This window comes from Onychomys torridus, chromosome 5 (assembly GCF_903995425.1).
Source record: "Onychomys torridus chromosome 5, mOncTor1.1, whole genome shotgun sequence".
NCBI classification, from domain to species: Eukaryota; Metazoa; Chordata; class Mammalia; order Rodentia; family Cricetidae; genus Onychomys; species Onychomys torridus.
In genome coordinates, this window is record NC_050447.1 from 91,482,373 (window position 1) to 91,503,542 (window position 21,170).

The window sequence follows — 21,170 nt, forward strand, 5'->3', positions numbered from 1 at the left end:
GTAATTTTGCTACTGTTCTGAATTGTAATGTAAGTATCTGATATACAACCCTGTGAGAGGGCCACTCAGCTCCAAAGGAGTCTTTACCCACAGGTTGAGAACCATTGTGATGGTCTTCCCTAGATTAGGAAGAGAGTTCTTATATCTTGAACTATTCCCCGTGAGCCACAAATACACTCATTGGTGGTGAATGATAGCAGTGAAAAATGTTAGCATCAAGAGGAACTAATTTAAAAGGACCTCTTCTAAGACTCTGGAGCACAGCCAGGGCATGAAGTGGCAGTGTGAAAAGGTTCACACTCACTTGTGGGTGTTTAGACTGAACCTGAAAGACTGTGTGATTCTGGAAACTTGAATAGTCAACTTTACCATCACGTGCATAATTTGCCCCATATCCCTAAATGATCCCTCCCCCATTCTAGAAGCTTCTTGGGAGTTGGGGCTGAGAAATGAATGGTTATACCCCAAAAGCCTGGTGAGTATGACTCCAGGAGCAGGTGAGTCATCACTGGTGTGTGGGGGAAGGAATCTGTAGCGAGGGGAGGCAGGTTGTTTTGTACCCATCTTACTTCCTGAGCAGGTGATGGGAGGAGAGGATCCCCAGTGGCCTTAAAGTACAATGCACACTGAGGGAAGGCTCTACAACCCCCACTCCTCACCGAGTAACTGCTCTCTTCTCAGAGAAGATTCTCAGGCAGAAGTCAGCCTCCTGGTGTGGCTCAAAGGTGCTGGGGATGAGGATATAGTCTCCCGGGGGCAGCTGGAAGCGGCCTGAGACTTCTCTCAAGTTGATGAATGTCTTGCTTCGTGCCAGGGAGGCGTGGTACCTGAAAAAGTCCCGACTCAGGTGTCCGTCCTTGTCCTGGTCCTTGTCTGGGCACTGCAAGGAAAAGCAGGGGTCACCACGGAGGCATGACTCTGGTCTTCATACTCAATGGGCGAATTGGCTATTGATCGTGGCAGAGTCCAGAAGCAAAAGGGAACTCCAAGCCCTTGCAGGGACACTGAGAGCAGCTGGTCCCCTACCTCGTAAATGGCATAGCCAATGGTCAGCATATTGGCGCCAAACCTCTTCAGCTTCCTGCGGTCTTTCTGCATCAGGGCTGCTAAGAAAGTGCAGCCATCCTGGCCCTCATCCCTCTCAGTCAGAGACAGCTTTATCTGTGGATTGGTCCAGAAGGTGTCTGCATTTGAAAGGGGGTAGATTACTATCCCGTCCTTAAAGATATAAAATCACAGCTCATATGACAAGGTGCTTGCTGTGTGGGCACCTGAGTTTGAATCCCCAGAATCTACCCCCACCCAAAACAAAATAAACAACTAACAAAAAGCTCAGCAGAATACCTCCATGTATAAAGGCATTTTCTGTCAAAGCTGATGACCCACAAGATAGAGAGAGAAAGCCAACTCCTAGAAGCTGTCCTCTAACCTCCACTAGTGCACCATGGAATGCATATGCATGTGTGCATACACACACACACACACACACACACACACACACGCACACACGAGCAGTGAAGACTAAGATGCATGCACATCCATACACACATACCACACACACATGTACACACACATGCACACACACAGCACACACATACACTCATGAGAAGTGAAGACTAAGATGCATGCCCATCCATACACACACACACACACCACACACATGCACACACACACACACACCACACACACACACCACACACCACACACACACACACACACACACACACACACACACACACACACACTAAATAAATGTGATAAATGAAAACACAAGGAAGGTATAATGTGTGCATTTAGTGCTGGAGATGTGGAGCCAGGCAGATCCCTGGTACTCACTGGCCAGCCAGCCTAGCCCACTTGATGAGCTTCTGGCCAGTGAGAGACCCTGTCTCAAAAACAAGGCAGGTGACTTTGAGGAGTGACAGCCAAGGTTGTCTTTTGTCTCTAAACTCACATGAACACACAGAAAAAAATTATAAAATCAAAATAAAAACCCAACACATGGGCTCACACATGTAACACTAACACAAAGAAAACAATGACCACCCACACTAAAAAGGACACATGTACTCTCTCCTGCACCCCTGCTGCTTGTTTCTGATCCTGGAAAGTTGGTTTCTTCCCTCCTTGTTCCCATGGCCCTCTCACCCTGTTTTCTTTACCCTCGGCAATATGCCCAACTGCTGCCCTCCTCTTCCTCCACCTTTCCAGCCATTAACCACACAGCCCTTAAAGACGCTCACACCTGCCCCATTTCTCTGTTGGGCAGTAGATCCTTCCCCCCCACTAACCTGGTGTGACTGTGGCTGCATCACCTGAACCTTACAATGGCATTTCCCTGAGTGTGTCTTGCCATCTTCCTGCCTAAGGCTCAGCTGTCATCCCCCAAGCTTGCTGTCCAGCTCCACACACTGCCCTCTCCATTTCCTCAGATAGATTGGATATGGAAATAGGAGACAGAAGGACAAAGAGGCCACCTACCCAGGAAGTTACGGCAGCCACCAGCTGTGGAGCCACGAACCCAGCTTCCTTGGTGGACAGTCACCTCCCACTTGTGGAGGGCATTGTCCTCCAGGGCATCAGGTGTGAGGTTGCAGATCTCCACTTTGTCAAAATGGGCCTTGAAGTCCTCGAATGCCATCCTGAGATGGAGGGGAGGATGCACCATCAGAGCATCATGGTGATGACACCAGCTGTCGGTGCAGTCAGCCACCTAACCCTCTTCCTGGGGAAGGGGATACCCTCAGGGTCCCTCCCAGAAGGAGGAAGACAGGGAGAAAGAAAGAGGGAAGAGGAAAGAAAGGGAGAAAGGAGGGTATAGTGATATTTTATTTGTATTGAAATGTGATTTTATCTGTATGTTAATAAAGTTGCCTTGAGGTCAGAGCAAGCCAGAGCAGAAGCTGGGCGGTAGTGGTGCACGCCTTCAATCCCAGCACTTGGGAGGCAGAGCTAGGTAGATCTCTGTGTGTTCAAGGACACAGCCAGCATGGCAGACACACACCTTTAATCTCAATACCAACCATAGAAGACCTGGAGGTCTGTACAAACAGGCAGTGACAAGGAGGTCATGTGGCTGGGTTTACAACCAATGAGAAAACAGAACAGAAAGTCTATAAAAAAGATAGGACACACAGCAGAAGGTCTCTTGCGGAGAGGAAGGACAGCAGAAGCAGTGAAGGGTAAGGTTTTCCGCTCTTGCTCTGACCTCGTGGTTTTTAACTCTGCAATTGGTTCTGTGTTTCTTATTTAATAAGATAGTTACATCTACAGGAGGGTGGTTGTTGGATACACGAGATCTGATTGCAAGCAAAAATGGAAAGGATGACAATACCAGAACTCCCCGTCGTCAAGAGCGGAGTGTCCCAGACGCTTCTGCTCCTCCAGGCTCACAGAACGCCACTCGAGAGAGCTGAAAGACCAGAGCCGCAATTCAGCCTGGGTGCAGGGCCACCTCCCTGGAGCCACACCAAACCAGATATGCATAACGTAGGGATCATGTCCTGTTTAGTGAGGCTCACTGGGCTCAGGGACCTGAGGCCAGCTCACCACTGGCTCCAGCATGACGGTGGCTAGAAAATGCACTTTCAAGTGTTGTTGGTAGACAGCCTTTTCATGGGTGACACATGTGACGTATCATATGTGACAGTCACAAGGAACTGAACACAGCAGCCCAGCTGGAGATCACAGTTCAGGCATGTCCCTCACTCAACAGCCTGCCTGTGGCCTGTGGCAGGTCAAAGCCCTTCTGGTTTATAAATTGACACTTGGGTAATGCTTCTAACTTTTGTGATTGCCATTTGAAATTCTGAGTGCCTTGTTTATGTGACCAGGAGCTCAGGAAAGGTCTGCTGTGGGTGAGTCCAACCTCAGGCCCTAACCTGAAGGCTCAGATAGAGCTAGAACTCACTCTCAGGAAAGCTATCAAGGAGAAATGCTGGTACCTTTGCAGGCTCAAGCTTGACATTCCAGTCTCAGTTTTGTGTGTTGTGATTTCCTCATTGCTTTCCAACCCAGCAGTCTCCCCTGCCCTGGGTAGGTTCTAGGATCCCCAGGGAGTGCTAAATCCATGAGGCCAGAACCCTATACATGCTTTCTTATGTATACACCGATGGTGAAGTTGGTTTATAAACAGACACAGGAAGAGTCTAGCAGCAATGTCTAATACTAAAGTAGGACAACGAGAGCAACAAAGATTGTGTGAATGTGCTATCTACTATCTATCTACTCCCCAATCTATTATCTATCATCTGTATCATCCATCTAGAGCACTTATTTATTATTTGTCCATCCATGCATTCACACATCACCCACCCATCCATCATGTACCCATCCATTAATCCATCATCTATCTATTATCTATTCATCCATCATCTATACACTCATTCTTCAACCATCATCTATCTATTCATCCATTAATTTATCTACCCACCAACCTATTACCCACCTACATCCATCAGTCTATCATCTCTCTATCTACCATCCACCTGTCACCTAGCTATTCATTCATCTACCCACACACCCGTCTGTCATCTATATACCCCTTTTAACCCATCATCTATCAATCTGTCCATCTATCTATACATCCATCTATCATCTATGTATTTATCTATCTATCTATCTATCTATCTATCTATCTATCTATCTATCCATCCATCATCTATTGCTCTAATTATCCTGTAGATCTCAGAAACCCCAACATATAAATGTTTCTTTCCTAATTAAGCTGAGCACTTTCATGTTTTCACTTGAAGGGTGCATTTTCTGATTTCTCTGACCTGTCTAAGTGGCCAGTGTCACTTTCCTTGCACTTGGGGTTATCATTAAGCAGAATAAGGTTACTTGAACACACTCACACACACTGCAATAGACCACAACACAGGGGTCTACACCATAGTGCAGGATTCATTCCACCACTAGGAATTATGTGACAGTTAATATATTCTAGACAGTTAATACTTATTTCCAGAATTTTCCATATGTTACTATATTGTCAGCTCAGTTGACTGTGTTTAATTGAAATTGTGGATGGTGAAACCTCAGGTAGAGGGGGTTGCTGTCACTGAAATCCATCACTTCTGCTGTGGTGCTGTGACTGTGCGACAGGTCTCTTTTGTGTTCACCTAGGCAAGGGTCCTGAGGTCCAGGAAGGGCCTCAGCAGGACATGGACTAAGGGCCTCTGTTGGCTTGCCAAGTCACTTTCTGAGTGGGTCACATCCAATGACGGGCAGCTAAGCAATGCCTTTGATGGGTAGCACAGGACACCAAGGGGCTAGGGTGGCCACACCTCCTGGGAGCTTTGTAGGCAGACAGCCTCTGTCCCTCTCAAACTGTACTGTCTCTGCTTCTCCCTCAGCCCGAGTTTCAGAAGGGGACTGTGGCAGCTTCCTTGTACAGACTGCTTCTATAGATGGAAGGTACGAAGGGCTACAACATGGTGCTCTCATGTTAATTCTAGTATCCATGTCAGTGTTAGTCATTCAGGCTTCACTCAGTTTCAGTTCTTCCCATTTCCACCAGCAGAGGGAGGCCAACCTGGCCTTTCCTTTGCTGTCCTGATCCAAATCCTTCCTAGTCAGTCTCCTTGAGTTCTGAGAAGGGCAAATGTGGACCAGCAAGACAAGAGCCTTGCAGGGATGGCGAGAGGCTGCAACTTCTTAATTCCCAATCACCTGGGTCACTGTCCAAGGGACAGGTGGGGACAGTCTGGAAAGCTGGCCTTTCCAAATTATTAGTAATGGGCCAATTTCCTGTCCTACTTCTGTGTCTCTGTCGAACCCCTGGGCTTTAGTCAGTGATCAATGACCACCAGAAAGAGCCCTAGAATGAACTATTTGGCAGTGTTTCAGGGATTCTCTGACTCAAAAAAACCCCATACATATCCACCCACACACACACGCATGCACAGTTGCTCGTAACTGGAGTCAAAGTTCTTCCGGATACTCCAATGGCAGTAACCATCCGCAAATATGATCACGTGACAGTGAAAGAGCTAGCCTGAGAGTTGTTTATCCAGGGTCAAGTTTAACACAGGTATCCTAAGTAAGGCCTGAAGGGAAGAAATAGGGAGTTCTGGGACAAGCCAGTCACTCACAGTTCTGCATAGGCCAGCCTGGCTACACGCGGGAGCTGGCCACAGAGAAGGGATGGGGCCACTCACCTGTCGCTCCACCGCCCGTTCCATTCCACCTGGCCCCAAGGGTTTCGGACTCGGATGAGCTTGATTCTCCGGCCTTGGAAGTTTACCTCAAAGGAAAAGGCATCAAGGAAACATGACGCAATGAGCCTGAAGCTGGCTTTAGCCATCCATGAGACCCAGATTCATCTCTATGTGTGATGGCATTATTCAAGCTCTTGAGGAAAACATACCAAAGATGTGCCATACAACCTCATGTCTCCTTTTGTGCCCGCTCCTTGCTTTTCTGAGATGGGATTCACCTCAGATTTTCCACACTCCTGTCTCAGCTTCCTAAGTACTAGGATTATAAGCCTTCACCACCAGACCTGGTGAGAAATTAATTTTCTTTTGAGACAAAGTCTCACTATGTCAGGATCATCTCATTCTTGCTGCGTAATTCAGACTGGCATCAGTCTCCTGTTGCTGGAGTTATAGGTTGCTGGGGCTGCAGTTGTGCAACACTACCCCCAGATGATTCATCCATTTGTTTTACACTTTATTTCATTCATTGTGTGTGTGTGTGTGTGTGTGAGTGTGTGTGTGTGTGTCTGTGTGTGTGTGTCTGTGTCTGTGTGCACGCACGCATGCGCATGGGAATATCACAGAGCACAAGTGAAGGTCAGAGGACAGCTCTTGAGAGATGGTTTTCTCCTTCCACCATAGGAGCTGACAGGTGAACTCAACTTCTCAACTTGTTATGTTTGTGTGGCATGTGCTTTTACTTGCTAAGCCATTTTGCTAGCCTTGACTCATCCATTCTTTTTGTATGTTTATTTATAGCCCTGACTATCCTAGAACTTGCTCTGTAGACCAGGCTGGCCTTGAATGCTGGCCTTGAACTCAGAGATCCACGTGCCTCTACCTCCTGAGTGCTGGGATTAAAAGTGTGCATCATCATTGCCTGGCTGGGTAGGTGGATTTCACTTTTTTAAAAATATGTACTGGCACTTTTCTGTTTTTGTTTTTTAAACTTTTTTCAATGATTTGTTTATTTTTTCTTTTCTTTCTGTTTTTTTTTTTTTTTCTCGAGACAGGGTTTCTCTGTGTTGTTTTGGTGCCTGTCCTGGATCTTGCTCTGTAGACCAGGCTGGCCTCAAACTCACAGAGATCCACCTGGCTCTACCTCCCAAGTGCTGGGATTACAGGCGTGCACCACCGCTGCCCAGCAAGATTTGTTTATTTTAATTTTACATGTTCTGATGTTTTGCTTGCATGTATGGCATGAAGGTCTGTGTGAGGATGTTGGATACCCTGAAGCTAGAGTTACAGACAGTTGTGAGCTGCCATGTGGGTGCTAGGAATTGAACCTGGGTCCTCTGGATGAGCAACCAGTGCTCTTAACCACTGAGCCATCTCTCCAGCTCTGACTCATCCATTCTTAGTGAGCCCTTGGAGCTTTCTTTCTTAAAAGAATACTGAACTATCCTCTATAAAATGGTCATGCCATATCTGGGAAGTGAATCTAGTTAATAGGAAAGTGGTCCATCTTGACAGAAATGAGTTTTCCACTAGGCTATGGTCTCCAAAGCTCCCATACATGTGCCCCTTTAGTAATCTGCCCAGGGAATGATGCATACTAGTCCCCAGAAGTTCATGGAATTACTACCTGCTCCCAATGTTCGTTAGACTAAAATCCTATGTGGGAGTTTAATTAGAGTATAATCCTACATGCCAGGAGATTAAGCAGCAACAATAAATGAAGAATTCTGCATCTCACATGCAGCCTTCTCTAGCTTTGTCAAAAGAAGGTTCTTGATGTTGGTATGGGTAAGCCTGAACCAGTAGGAAGCAACTCAGCTATTCCTGAGGTCTTGGTGGGAAAGGGAGACACTGAGAAAGGATTTAGAGGTTAGGAGGTGTCAACTAACCAGAAATCTTAGCTATCAGTTTATTGTCACATGAGAGTTATATTTTGACATGTGAGAACAATTCAAATAAGCTGGAAATGTGGCTCAGATAGTAGAGCTTGCTTGGCATGCATGAAGCCCTGAGTTTATCCCCAGCACCCCATAAACCAGGTGTGGTGGCACACACCTGTAGTCTCATAATTTCAGCACTTGAGTGGTAGAAGCAGAAGAACCAAAAGTTCAAGGCTAGCCTTGACTATATAACAATTTCAAGGCCAGCCTAGCATACATGAGATGCTATCTCAGGCAAGACAAAGCAAAATAATTCAAGTTTCAGAGTTTAGGAGCTCACAGCTCTGTAATCATACAAACCAACTCTTGTAAGAAATCCCACATTTAGAAACAAGCAAGCACCTTGTCCATGGACAGAATGGAGAAACAAGTGGACCAGAGTGAGGAGAAGTCACTAGACTGGGAATAGCTGGAAGATCTGGCCTAAAATCCACCTGCCTACTCAAGTGAGCAGGTGTCTCAGCATTTGTGAAAGGAACTGTAGTGGTATGAAAGAAAAAGGCCCCCATAGGGGTGGCACTATTAGGAGGTGTGGCCTTGCTGGAGTAGGTGTGGCCTTGTTGGAGGAAGTGTGTCACTGTGGGGTGGGCTTTGAGGTCTCCTATGCTCAAGCTGTGCCCAGTCTCACTTCACTTCCTGTTGCTTGCCAATCAAGATGTAGAACTCTCAGCTCCTTTTCCGGTACCTTGCTTGCCTGCATGCCACCATGAGGATAATGGACTAAACTTCTGAACTGTAAGCCTTCCCCAATTAAATGTTTTCTTTATAAGAGTTGCCGTGGTCATGGTGTCTCTTCACAGCAATAGAAACCCTAGCTAAGACAGAAACAGACAAACTCCAGTGACCAATATCCTGAAGAAGCCTAGAGTCCACCCTTATCTTACACAGGGGCTGCAGTGTATTAGGTGTTGAAGTGCCTTCTTCCACACTATGCTCCTAGAACATTTAAGATGTACTAGTCAAAGTTCTGCAAAGAGAAGAGGTCACAGGTACCTTGTCCTCTAAAGATGAGGCTGGATACCCATCCAGAGGGGTACTGGGGGAAAGCAGGCCCTGGGGCTTTGCTGAACTTGACCTGGAGGTTGGAGCTTCCAGTTTCTTGTCTTCTCCCTCATCCTATTCTCTCCTCTCTTTTCCATATGTCTAAGAGCCTAAGACAGCTACTTCCTAGAATTAAGGTGTGTTATGTGGGGTCTGGGTGTCTGAGGGCCAGTTCTACACTCAACTACAGCTACCAAGGATCAGATTCAAGGTGGTCAATTTCATGTGTCAACTTGACTGGGCCATGGGGGCACCTAGATATTTGGTTCATGGAGAGTCTGATTGTATCTGTGACTTTTATGTGACAGACTAAATTTTAATTGGAAGGTTTAGCAAACAGCCTGCATCTGAAGAGCAAGTAGAGTAAATAAAAGGCAGAGGAAGGAGACCTCACTGTCAGCGCTGCCTGCTGGGGCTTGAGCATGACTCTCCTGCCTTGTAACCAGGTTTTGCTGGCCTTTAGGCCCACCCTCAGATTTAACCTGTAGTGAGGTAAAGGGCGTTCCTACAGTCTATGAGCTACAGGAGACAAATCAGAGTGGTTTTCATAATTATACAGGCCAGTCCCAATACATTCATATAATAATTACACATATGTATGTATAACTACATAACAAATATGTACATATGTGCATATGTTTATGATTATATAAAATGAATATGCATATGTATTATATGACAAACCTGAATATATGTGTGCATATGAATAATTTGTATACATATGTGCACATATAATGAATATGCTTATTGGCATGAAAATATAACAAATATACATATATGTATATATAATGAGTACACATGTGTATGTATGTATATATATTTATTAATTTGATCTTATAATGGCTATGTATGTCTGTAAAACCCTGACTATATAGGACTGCTATGGAATTGGGAAAGAATTAATTTATAAACATAAAATCTAGCTGGGCAGTGGTGGTGCATGCCTTTAATTCCAGCACTCTGGAAGCAGAGGCAGGTGGATCTCTGTGAGTTTGAGGCCAGCCTGGTCTACAGAGCAAGTTGCAGGACAGCCAGGGCTATTACAAACAATAAAAACAAAAACAAAAACAAAAACCCATAAAAATCTAAGATAGGCCAACTGCAATTCCCAAAAGGTGAGTTTGGTGCATGGGTCACCTCTCTCCTGTCTGTTTCTCATCCCAGCTCGCCTGTGTTAGGTGGTTTGTTCTCTGCTGCACAACATATCTAAAAATCAGGGTTGTCCTGTTCTCTGTCCTTGGTCCCCTGCAGTGGGCCCCACCCCTACCTGGTCGAGCCCAGTCACGGTGTAGGCATGGCCCTTAATGAGACCCAAAGGAGTGCGGGCTTCAGATTCGGAGGCATTCAGGATCTAGAAGAGAGAAAGACCAGGATCAGACCTATCCTCTAAGCCAGCCTCCCTCTGGGTCAGCCTTGATTCCAGCCCTGTGCCCAGCTCTCACATCCCAGCCCTCAGTTCCGCAAGGGCAGCCATGTGTGTAGGCCTTTGAAGTTGGGGGTGCAGGAACCCCTACTGGGTTCACCAGTTCAACAAAATTAATATTTTTCCGGGGTGAGGAGGGGGACCCCCATACATTGAAATGAGTTTACTTTTCTGCCCCCAAACACAGAAACTAGCCACCCGAGTCATAGATTAGTAAATGGCACCACAGTCACACTGGTGACATGTGATTTAGTCACAAAACATGAACCTGAAGCAGAAGTGAATAATTTGTTCACAAAAAAATAGATCTTTATAGTTAATCCAAAAAGAAAGGGGAAACTTGAATAGATTTCAAAAACAGAGGGTATAAAATGATACCTGTATATGCATCCTATGCATAGAGGAATTAGAAAAATGCTCTTAGCCTTCTATCTGGTGGCTTTTTTTTTTCATAGAGGGTAAAAAGAACACATTTTAGGAGAGCACACTGGAGGGATCCCTTCAATGGGATGAAGTCAGCCTCCCACGATTGCTGTGTGGCAGCACGGCCACATTGCGTTGAGGACATCCAGGGCCGTGGTTGGTGTCATGCTGGGGAAGCAGCCGAGGACATGATGGGAGAGACAGACAACCATGCTTCTAGACATCGTGGAGTGCTCCACTTGGCAGCAGGTATATTTGCCCTTTGCAACCCAACAAGCATTACACAAAAGCTTGCATTTGCTTGTGTGTTTGAGACAGTCGCACGTACCCCGGCCTGTCCTCAGGTTGTGTAGTGGAAGATGACGTTGGACTTCTGACCCTCCTGTAACCATCTTCTGAGTGCTGGGAGTTACAGCATGTTTCACCAGCCTGTTCTATACAGTGCTGGGGATAGACCCCAGGGCTGCCTGTAAGCCAGGCTAGTGTTCTACCAACTTGTGTTGCCAGCTCTGTTGGTACTTAGACGGCTGGCCAGCCACTTACATCTATGGAGCAGCCCAGCAAGGAACCACGCTTCAAGGCCTTCTCCAGAATATCATAGAAGTCCTCTGGTGCGTCTCGGATTTGGAAGGTCTCGGCCACACCCCCAGTGAAGTCTTCCATGGCCTCCACAGTGCTGCCCCCCTTCAGTGCCTCATAACTCCCATTAAGCCTACACCAACAGAAGAGTGGACTGACTGAGAGGATGGAGGGACACGCTCAGCCCACAGAGCACAAGCCAGACTCTATGAGGAAAGGCAGTGGTACTAGCTGAGAAACTGAGGTTGACACCTCATGGGAATTGGCATCTGAACATCACTCCTCCCATCTTCCTGGTAAAAGTGTTTTTATAGGTTTAAACTGCTCAGTTTTTTTTTGTTTGTTTCATGCCTCAGCCTCCAATGTGCTGAGATTTGTAGTTGGAGTTTTCTTTGGGCTGCCAACCAGCTCCCAAATAAAGACACGGAGAGTTATTATTAATTATGAATGCTCGGCCTTAGCTTAGGCTTGTCCCACTTTAACTTAATCTAACCATTTACATTTTGCCTCAGGGCTTTTTTTTACCTTTCTTTCATTCTATATGTCCAACTTTCCTGCTTCCTCTGTGTCTGGCTGTCTGGCCCCTGGTGTCTCCCTGGTGTCTCTTTTCTTTCTTCCTTGAGCCTAAATTTCTCCTACTTCTCTACCTGCCCAGAAGTTCTGTCTATAACTCCACCCTTCCTATTGGCTGTTCAGCTTTTTATTAGACCAATCAGATGCCTTAGGCAGGCAAGGTAAAACAGCAACACATCTTTACATAGTTAAACAAATGCAGCATATCTTTACATAGTTAAACTAATATTTTGCAACAGAGATTATTTTTTATTGTTGTTTTTTGAGACAATCTCTGACTCCATAGACCAGGTGGGCCTCAAACTCATATCAATCCTTCTGTCTCCGATTCCCCAGTTTAAGACTGTAGGAATAAGTTACCACATTCAACTTCCAATTGAAAAATAATTAAGGTAGAGCATTGCTATATAGCCCTGGCTAGCCTGAAACTTGCTAGGCAGGCCAAGTTGGACTCAAACTTATGGTGATTCTCCTGCCTCAGTTTCCCCAGAACTTGGGTTGAAGGTATTCATCACCATGCCCAGTTTCTTCTTGAAATTTTTTTTACGTGTGAATGTATGTGAGTAGATATGGTGTATATGTACATTTGTGTATGGATGCATATGCCTGTGTGCACACACAGAGGCTGGGGGTGGGGGACCTTGAGTGCCCTGTCTATCACGCTCCTCCTTATTCCCTTGAGAAAGGGTCTTTCACTGAACCTTGGGCTAGGATAATGGCTAGAAAACCCCAGAAATCTTCTTGTTTCTGCTCCCTACAACACTGGGGTTATGATCATTCATAACCAAGCCTAGCCTTTTGTATTTGTGTGTATAACCTATGTATATACATACATACACTTCTCATCACTGCCTCTGATGGGAGCATCATAAGTCTACCCTTTGCTCCAGTTCCCTCCATTAGCACCTGCTACAGGCCCTTCCACACTGGTGGGTAATCTTGCCCTCCAACAGCTGACATCTGGCTTTTCTCTACCTGTCCTCCATCTCACTAATTGCTCAGTCACTGTGTGGACCACTGCATCGGGACCATTTGTCTGTGCCCTATGAGATGTGACCTTATCTACCAGAATTCAGTGCCTTAATCTCTCGGACATGTGTTTCTGGGGTGAGTGAGGCATCTACTGTCTTCCCCTACTCAATTGAGGTTCATTTCATGCACTTGTGATGTGATTTGGACCTTTGAATCATAGGCTGGAACTAGAGGTCTGAGGGAATTGGGACCATCTGGCCAAGGATTAGAAATGGACGTGCTGACTCCACGTACATGAAGTTCCTGGACTGGTTCAGTCACAGAGACAGGAAGTGGATGGTGCCAACGTGGGCTGGGAGGAGAGGAACAGGAGTCTTGGTGTCTGTCAGGGACTGGGGTTTTAGTTTTGCAAGGTAAACAGCTCTGAGGATGGGTGTGTGGTGGTCACATGACAAATATGTGTATTAATGCCATGGAACTATGCTCTCAAAATACTAAAGTGGTAAATTTTATGTCGTGAAAAACATAGCAATTTTTAAAAGGAAAGAAAGGAGCACTTTTGCTGTCTTTCCACTTATGTGGTTTAAAGCCACATACCTGAGCTATGGCAAATCCTGGTATGAGACCTGAAGAACCATTGTCCCATGTGGGTACAGCCAAAGGCCCTCTTTCCTCCTAGTGCCTCGCCTGCCAACATTCCCAAGGCCAGATCAGTGATTTAGGGAGGTGGAGGAGACAGACATGAGACCAGCATGCTTGAGGCTGGAAATGTCTAGGCCACGGCATGAAAATGGCCTAGTGGCTCAAGTCCCTGCCAGGGGGCAATCACTCTTCCCTAAGTAACTGCCTCCCAGTTTCTCCCCCGAACATCCCTGCGAGGGGATGTACACAGGCTTCCAGGAGCAGGAGGAGGGAGCCTCACTCACTTGGCATACGCTTTCTCCAGCAGTGCGCTCCAGAACTCATTGTGGTCAGCAGAGTGGAGGAAGACCAGGCGGTCCCGGAAGGTGGGCAGGCGGTCATCGATCACGACATCCAGCCACTCACTGTGCTGCCAGAACTAGCGCCAGAACCAAGGCAAGATAGTGACAAAGATGGGTCATATAGAAGTGTGGCCCAGTGGTAAATGCTTACCTCGTGGTTCTTCTCTCTGAGCAAACTGCCCTTGGAAAATCTTATCTGGTGCCGTGGCAGGACCACATGGATGTCATGGCAAAGCCATCTGGGCATCTTAGAAGGGTAAGCCAGATGCCACTGTAGGGCTACCTGGCTTTGTCCACTCAGCCATATATTGGGCCTTCATCTGCCATCAACCCCAGATCTGTGTTGCCATGGAAGTGGGTGAGAGAGCAGGCACAGTAGACACACCTGTGCTCTGAGCTGATACATCTTCTTCATAGGACTCCAGGTTAGGTGGGCAGGAAAGGATGGTGTGTGAACTCAGCTCTGTTCACACACAGCCCAGTCTCCATGTACACTCCCACCTTGTTTTGGCCTTTCACTATCCCATGTTTTCCAACCCACATCGTTCCCTCTTGGTTCATAGATGGAGCCCCAACATGAATGTGTATGGACTTGGTTTTCCTATGTGCCATGCATGTGGAAGTGAAGAGCATATGGGTAATGCCCCAAGAGTCTGTTTGGGTGTATGCGTGTGTGAACATATGCATTTATGAGCATGAGTACATACATACATGCATATATTTGTGAACATGAATGTGAGTGTTTATGTGCATGCATGAGGTGTGTGTTCATGTACATGCATTTGAGAGCTGACACACATGTGTATACACTTAAATGTGCATTGGGTGGGTGTCCTAGTCCATCAGCTGTCAACTTGATACACCTTGGAGTCATCTGAGAGCATCTCAGTTGAGGAACTGCCCAAATGTGGCCATGTCTGAGAGATTGTCTTAACCGATAACTGATGTAGGAGAGCTCAGCTCACTGTGGGTGGCACCACCCTCGGCAGATAGTCCTGCCCTGTATAAAAAAGCTAGCATGAACTAGTGAGCAAACTGTAAGCAGCATTGCTTGAGTTCCTGCCCTGACTTCCCTCAGTGATGAACTGTGACCTAAAAGTGTAAGCTGAATAAACCCTTTCCTCCTCTAAGTTACTTTCCATCAAAATGTTTTATCGAGAGACAGAAAGAAGCTAGAACAGTGGGTGAGAACATGTCTGAATGTATATGGGACAGAATGTGTATATGTGAATATGTGGGTGAATGTATATGTATACGCACATATGTGAGTGTGCATATATGTGGGTTAGTACGTCTATGTGGGTGTGCTGTGTGTGAGCCCATAGCTGTGATAATGTGAGAATGTTCATCACCTACATGTATAGAAGAATGTGTGTGTTTGCACAGGCATGTGAGTGTATGTGTGTGTTTATGAATACAGGTAAGTGTACACACACATGTGAGTATATACAAAGATGAACATGTGTTCATACATTGTGCTCATCTGTGTATTACATGTGTGTTTACCTAGGTGGAGAGAGATAGGCAGATGAAGCAAGAGGACAACAGGAATCAGGCCCCCGGGACAAGCCTTACCATGCAGCTGTCATACAAGCTCAGAAGGCCGTGTTTCTCAGTTTCATGTTTGAAACCTTTAACATCTCCCCCATCTGCACTTCCTCTGCTTATGAGAAGTGTCCGGGCTCCCCAGGGGAACAGCCATGTTTCCCTGTGGATACGCTTCTCTTGCTGCTTGCTGCCTTTGGAAATCCCCCCAGAAGATTCCCACATGGTCTAGCACCATGACTCATGCACACTGTCACACAGCTCCCAGAGTTGTCAACATTATAAACATGTACCAGTATCTCCTAGCCTCTCCTCCCACCCTACAAACAGACCCAAGGCTTCCCTTACCTGGAAGTGGAATATCCCAGCATAGCCAGAGCCAAAGCCTTGGTCCTGGGGAACCACCCTGGCCAGTGCTTTCTGATTGAGAGTTAGGGAGGCAATGGCCGCCAGGAGCCAGCAGTCTCCTGCAGAATGGAGGTCACATAGGCATCATATTTTCTGCAGCTGATTCTCAGGAATCAAGAAAAAGCAGTGTCAGAGGGGTGTGGAGACACGTTTCTGCTTTGCTGAAAACAACGGAGTGACAGCAGACACCTCTGTCCCTTGTCCTGTCCGGCCCCTCTGCTGCCCTGCTCTGTGGTGCCTCCTGGATACTGTGGCAGTATTTGCTGACTAGTTTCAGACACAGGGATCCGTTGCCTCTCATCGTCATAAGGTCTCAGAGGACCAGGGCGTATGATGGGTCCCAGTAGCTCTAGGGTACTGGGTGGGGAAAGGGTTTCGGAAACACCCCAGTGGTGCCTGCTGCAATCCCGAGTAATCCTGAGCATTGCCTCTCCTAGACCAGGCTTGGTTCAGCTACCAGCAGCAGCTCCAAGGAGGCTCCTTTGCCTTCCTGCCTCCCTTCATTTCCCTTCTTTCCTTCCTCCCTTTCTTCCTTCCTCTCTTCCTTCTTCACTTCCTCCCTCCCTCCCTCCCTCCCTCCCTCCCTCCTTCCCTCCCTGCCTTCCTTCCTTCTTCCCTCCTTCCTCCCTCCCTCCTTCCCTCCCTCCCTTCTTTCCTTCCTTCCTTCTTTCCTTCCTCTCTCCCTCCCTCCCTCCCTCCCTCCCTCCCTCCTTCCCTCCCTCCCTCCCTCCCTCCTTCCCTCCTTTCCTTCTTCCCTCCCTCCCTCCCTCCCTCCCTCCTTCCCTCCTCCCTCCCTCCCTCCCTCCCTCCCTCCCTCCCTCCCTCCCTCCTTCCCTCCCTCCCTCCCTCCTTCCCTCCTTTCCTTCTTCCTCCCTCCTCCCTCCCTCCCTCCTTCCCTCCTTCCTCCTCCCTCCCTCCCTCCCTCCCTCCCTCCCTCCCTCCCTCCCTCCTCCCTCCCTCCCTCTCTTCCTCTCTCTCTCTCCCTCCCTTCCTCTCTCTCTCTCCCTCCCTCCCTTCTTTCCTTCCTTTCTCCCTCTCTCCCTTCCTTCTTCCCTCCCTTCCTCCTTCTCTCCCTCCCTCCTTCCCTTCCTTCCTTCCTTCCTTCCTTCCTTCCTTCCTTCCTTCCTTCTTTTTTCCTTTCTGGTCTTTTCCGACAGGGTCTCATTCTATAGGCCAGGCTGGTCTGCACCAGGAGTAGCCTAGACTGGTCTTAAACTTGTAGCAATCTTCTATCCATCCATCACCCCATCCATCTGTCATTCATCTGCCCATCTATCCCATCCATCCATGTATCATTTACACATCATTTACTAATCTATCACTTATCCACCTGTCTATCCATTATCCATTCATCTGCCCGTCCATCCATCTACTATCCATCCATCACTAATCTACCCATGCATCATCTACCCACCCATCATTCTTCTATCCATACATCAATCTTCTATCTATCAATTGTACTATCTATCATCTATCAATCATATATCATATCTGCACATCTATTTATGTATGATCTATTGACTTTTTAATGGCCTATCAGTCTATCTTCCTATAATCTATCTGTATTATCAATCATATTTACCTATTATCTACCATCTATCATCTATTTGTTATCCATCATTTATCATATATCTATCTACTAATTATATATTGACTATTTTATGGTCTATCTATCTATCTATCTATCTATCTATCTATCTATCTATCTTACCTGTCTCCTATCTATCTTCAATCTATCTTTAATCTATCATCTAGATATCATCTATCTATCATCTATTATCTGTCTTCAATATATTATCTACACTTCAATATTCTTTCTTTCTTTCCTTCCTTCTTTCTCTCTTTCTCTCTCTCTTTCTCCCTGATCATCAGGGTCCTGTGCTGCTCTGACTCTGTGGCACTTGTCATCGCCTCCCCTCTACTTACCCAGCTCCCCTTGGCAGATGTCAGTTCTGGTGGCTCCTCCAAGAATGAATTCTGGGTTTTCCACAATTTCCTGGAGGAGTGCGCATCTTAGGGAAAGGTCCACAGCATAGCAGCCACAGCAGAGAGAAAGGCAGCCCCCGCCCCTCAAGGAGGAAAGAGTCTCATGGAAGGGCCAAGAGGAGGCAAAAGCTACCGGGGATGTATGCTCTGACCTTCCTGGACTCGGCTTAGTCCATCCACAGCTCAGCCCAGGGGAGAGCCTGGCCCAGCACTTTCTTCTACAGAAACCCACACCATATCTAACAGGGGAGCGGGCTGTCAGCCACATACCGAGCCTCAGTGCATTCCAGGCACAGGCTGGTTTTATGTCACCCCTTACCACCAGAACTGACAGCTTTGGGCCTTAGGACTCTTTATCATGGAATGAGCACATGATCAGCACCTCAGGCAGGCATCCCCACACCCTACCCAGCTGCTTCCCTTTTCCCAATAGAGTTTCTATATTTGCACCACATCTAGAGGGATATCTTCATGTCATTCATAACTTAATCCACATGTATTGTGTATACTATATGTTACCCTGTTAGGAAGTTTATGTAGTTGTATATATTTTCCTATAATACTATAAACATTAACATATAGAAATGTAATATGGAAAGTTCTATATAAGATATTAAAAACTAAAACCAATTATATAAAATATGTGGGTTTTTTGAGACAGGGTCTCACTATGTAGCTTTAGCTGTCCTGGAACTTGCTATGAAGACCAGGATGGCCTTGAACTCATAGAGATCCTCCTACCTCTGCCTCCCAGATGTTAGAATTAAAGGCATGCACCACCACATCCATCTAAAATGTGCATATATAAAAAAGGGTTTAAAGTTTCTTAAGAATGAAGTCCTCTGACATGAAGCATGAGATTGCAGTCACCTGGTTACTTTGCAATAGTGCAGCAGGGCTCTGAGGCCCCCAGGCTTGGCAGAGGTAACAAATGGCTACAGTGGGAGCCTTTTCTGATCAGCCATTTCTCCACTGTGCTGAGGATGGATCCCAGGGTTTCAGCATGCTAAGCACGTGTCTTACCAATGATCTACAGCCTCATTTTTATTTTATTTTTTGAGCCACATTTCACTAAGCTGCCTAGGCTGGCGTTGCACTCCCCAGTCTAGTCCAGGCCAGCTTTGAACTTGGGGTCCTTTTGTCTGAGCTGGCTGGTAGCTGGGGTCATCTCACTTTTTCATAATAGTCATTGGGGTCACCTACCCCACAGGCTGCTGTCCTTGGGCAAAGCCACACCACTGCTGCCTGCTGTCCATCACACTTACTCTTTCCTCCCTCAGAAACCCAAGCCATGCAATTTAGGAACACTGTTTCTGGGCAGCAAGAGTTGAAGAATCTGTGCTATTCCCTGGAATAAATCTGCTGCCATTCAGTGTGCCTCAATTGTCCTACAAGTCTTGATTTCTTTCTCTTCCTTCTCCAATCCCATCCCCTTTTTCCTCCCTCCCTCCCTCCCTCCCTCCCTTTCTTCCTTTCCTTTGGATTTTTTTTTTTTTTTTTGAGCTGAGGATTGAACCCAGGGCCTTGTGCTTGCTAGGCAAGCACTCTACCACTGAGCTAAATCCCCAACCCTCCTTTGGATTTTTGAGACAGGGCCTCACTATGTATCGTAGCCTGGCCTGGAACTTGATCTTCCTGCTTCAGCCTTCTTCTGCCTTTCTGAGTGTCAGGCTCTGTCTCTGACTCTTCAGTCCAGCACAAGTGAGAGACAGAAAGTCCACGTGATCTCTGAGAGAGACCATCAGTCAGCTGTCAGGGCAGGGCTGGAGAGCCTAGGGGATCAGGAGGCATAGGGGAGGCTGGGGTGCACAGAGACCTAAGCATCTGCAGGAGGCGTTCCTGTGGAGGTCCCAAAGAGGGACAAGCATAGACGGAGGCTTAGAAGGATGCTCTGGACACAGAGCAGGACTCACTTGAACTGGATCAAGGTGACACCAGAGAGAAAACAGGATTGATAAAGCTAGAACTGAGCAGGGGCCAGGGCTGGGGCAGAAAGTCCCAGGAGTCTCTGATTTGATACTTGGGGTAGCTCCATCTGTGACGCCTCCTCCTAGCAGTCCAAATTGTCTGCTTCCTTGCTGGGCTTGGGTCCCAGGGAGATGGTGGGAGTGGGGTGTATACTAAGGCCAAGGGCTGAAGTGAAAGCTGGTAGCTTTCCATGAGGCCCCCAGGATGTGGCAGTCTTGGGGAGTGTAGTCTCCCAGGTCACCTGCCCAGGAAGGGCTGTGTGCCTTTATTTGTTTCTAGAGTGTTCATGTGACCTTAGGGGGAGGGTTCTGGGGACAGGCTGTGCTGTTGGCTGTGCCAGAAGCCCAGGCCTGGCAGAAGAAGGACGCGGGAGGCCAGCTTCTCCCTGAGACCCTGCACAACCTTTTGTACCGGCCCTCGGCCCCAGCAGCCTTGGAGTCTGTCCACTAACTGACAGCATCCACCGTGCCCAAGGCAGACGGTGAGGCGTCAGAACAGCGTCTCCATCTTTGTGTCTCAGAGTGGCTGTGTGGCCTTCTTTGTGAAGCAAGGCACACTGTTGTCCTCATCCAAGCAGAAGTCTGTTTATTATCCAGCCTGGTATGTCCCCTCCCACCCTTGCCGACCCTACTTCCTTGGCTGAGGCTGGGGCCAAGCCATGCCTGTATTCATCACATTCGGTCTCCAGTCTCCTTTTCACAGCCCATCCTGTGGACTCTTTCAGAACTGGATCTGCCTCCCCTGTGAGTGTGACCCAGACTGTCCCTTATCTACATACCGTCCCTGAAAACACTCATCTGTTTCCCAGTCAGGGAGCCTGTTCTCTGCATTCAGCCCTACAGACGTGATAAACCCTGAGTTTCCTCTTGTCCTGCCAAGGTGGAAGTGTAGGGCAGGGTATAGAGAGGCCCTGAGCTGCCTCAACCTCCAGAAAGCCTGTGGCTAAGTGCATATCTCATATAGGACACATCTCAATAGCATATGCCAAGCCACTTTATGGGGACAAAGTGACCCTCCTTCTTGTCAAACACAGCTGTGTTTGGGGAAAGGGAACACGAAACCAGTGTGACATCAGAGGTGTGACATAAGAGGCTGTTAGACTCACCCACAGGCAGCCCAGGGCTGGAAGCCTGAGTGGAATAGAGTGGGGGAAGGGGAGGAGAAGGAACCC

The 21,170-nt window shown here is 47.3% G+C and overlaps 1 protein-coding gene across 1 annotated transcript in view; it reads right to left on the reverse strand.

The window, feature by feature from the left end:
• The window catches only part of Capn9 (calpain 9), a 34,587-nt gene that overhangs the window by 12,980 nt on the left and 437 nt on the right, over positions 1 to 21,170 (reverse strand). The window contains exons 2-13 of the mRNA XM_036188887.1: positions 21,105 to 21,129; positions 19,945 to 19,997; positions 17,972 to 18,041; positions 15,986 to 16,104; positions 14,036 to 14,169; positions 11,529 to 11,697; positions 10,407 to 10,490; positions 6,162 to 6,247; positions 3,335 to 3,412; positions 2,482 to 2,642; positions 1,027 to 1,184; positions 660 to 880 (exon numbers count right to left, since the gene is read on the reverse strand). Coding sequence (XP_036044780.1) covers positions 660 to 880; positions 1,027 to 1,184; positions 2,482 to 2,642; positions 3,335 to 3,412; positions 6,162 to 6,247; positions 10,407 to 10,490; positions 11,529 to 11,697; positions 14,036 to 14,169; positions 15,986 to 16,104; positions 17,972 to 18,041; positions 19,945 to 19,997; positions 21,105 to 21,129 — 1,358 coding nt within the window. The remainder of the gene's footprint in view (positions 1 to 659; positions 881 to 1,026; positions 1,185 to 2,481; positions 2,643 to 3,334; positions 3,413 to 6,161; positions 6,248 to 10,406; positions 10,491 to 11,528; positions 11,698 to 14,035; positions 14,170 to 15,985; positions 16,105 to 17,971; positions 18,042 to 19,944; positions 19,998 to 21,104; positions 21,130 to 21,170) is intronic.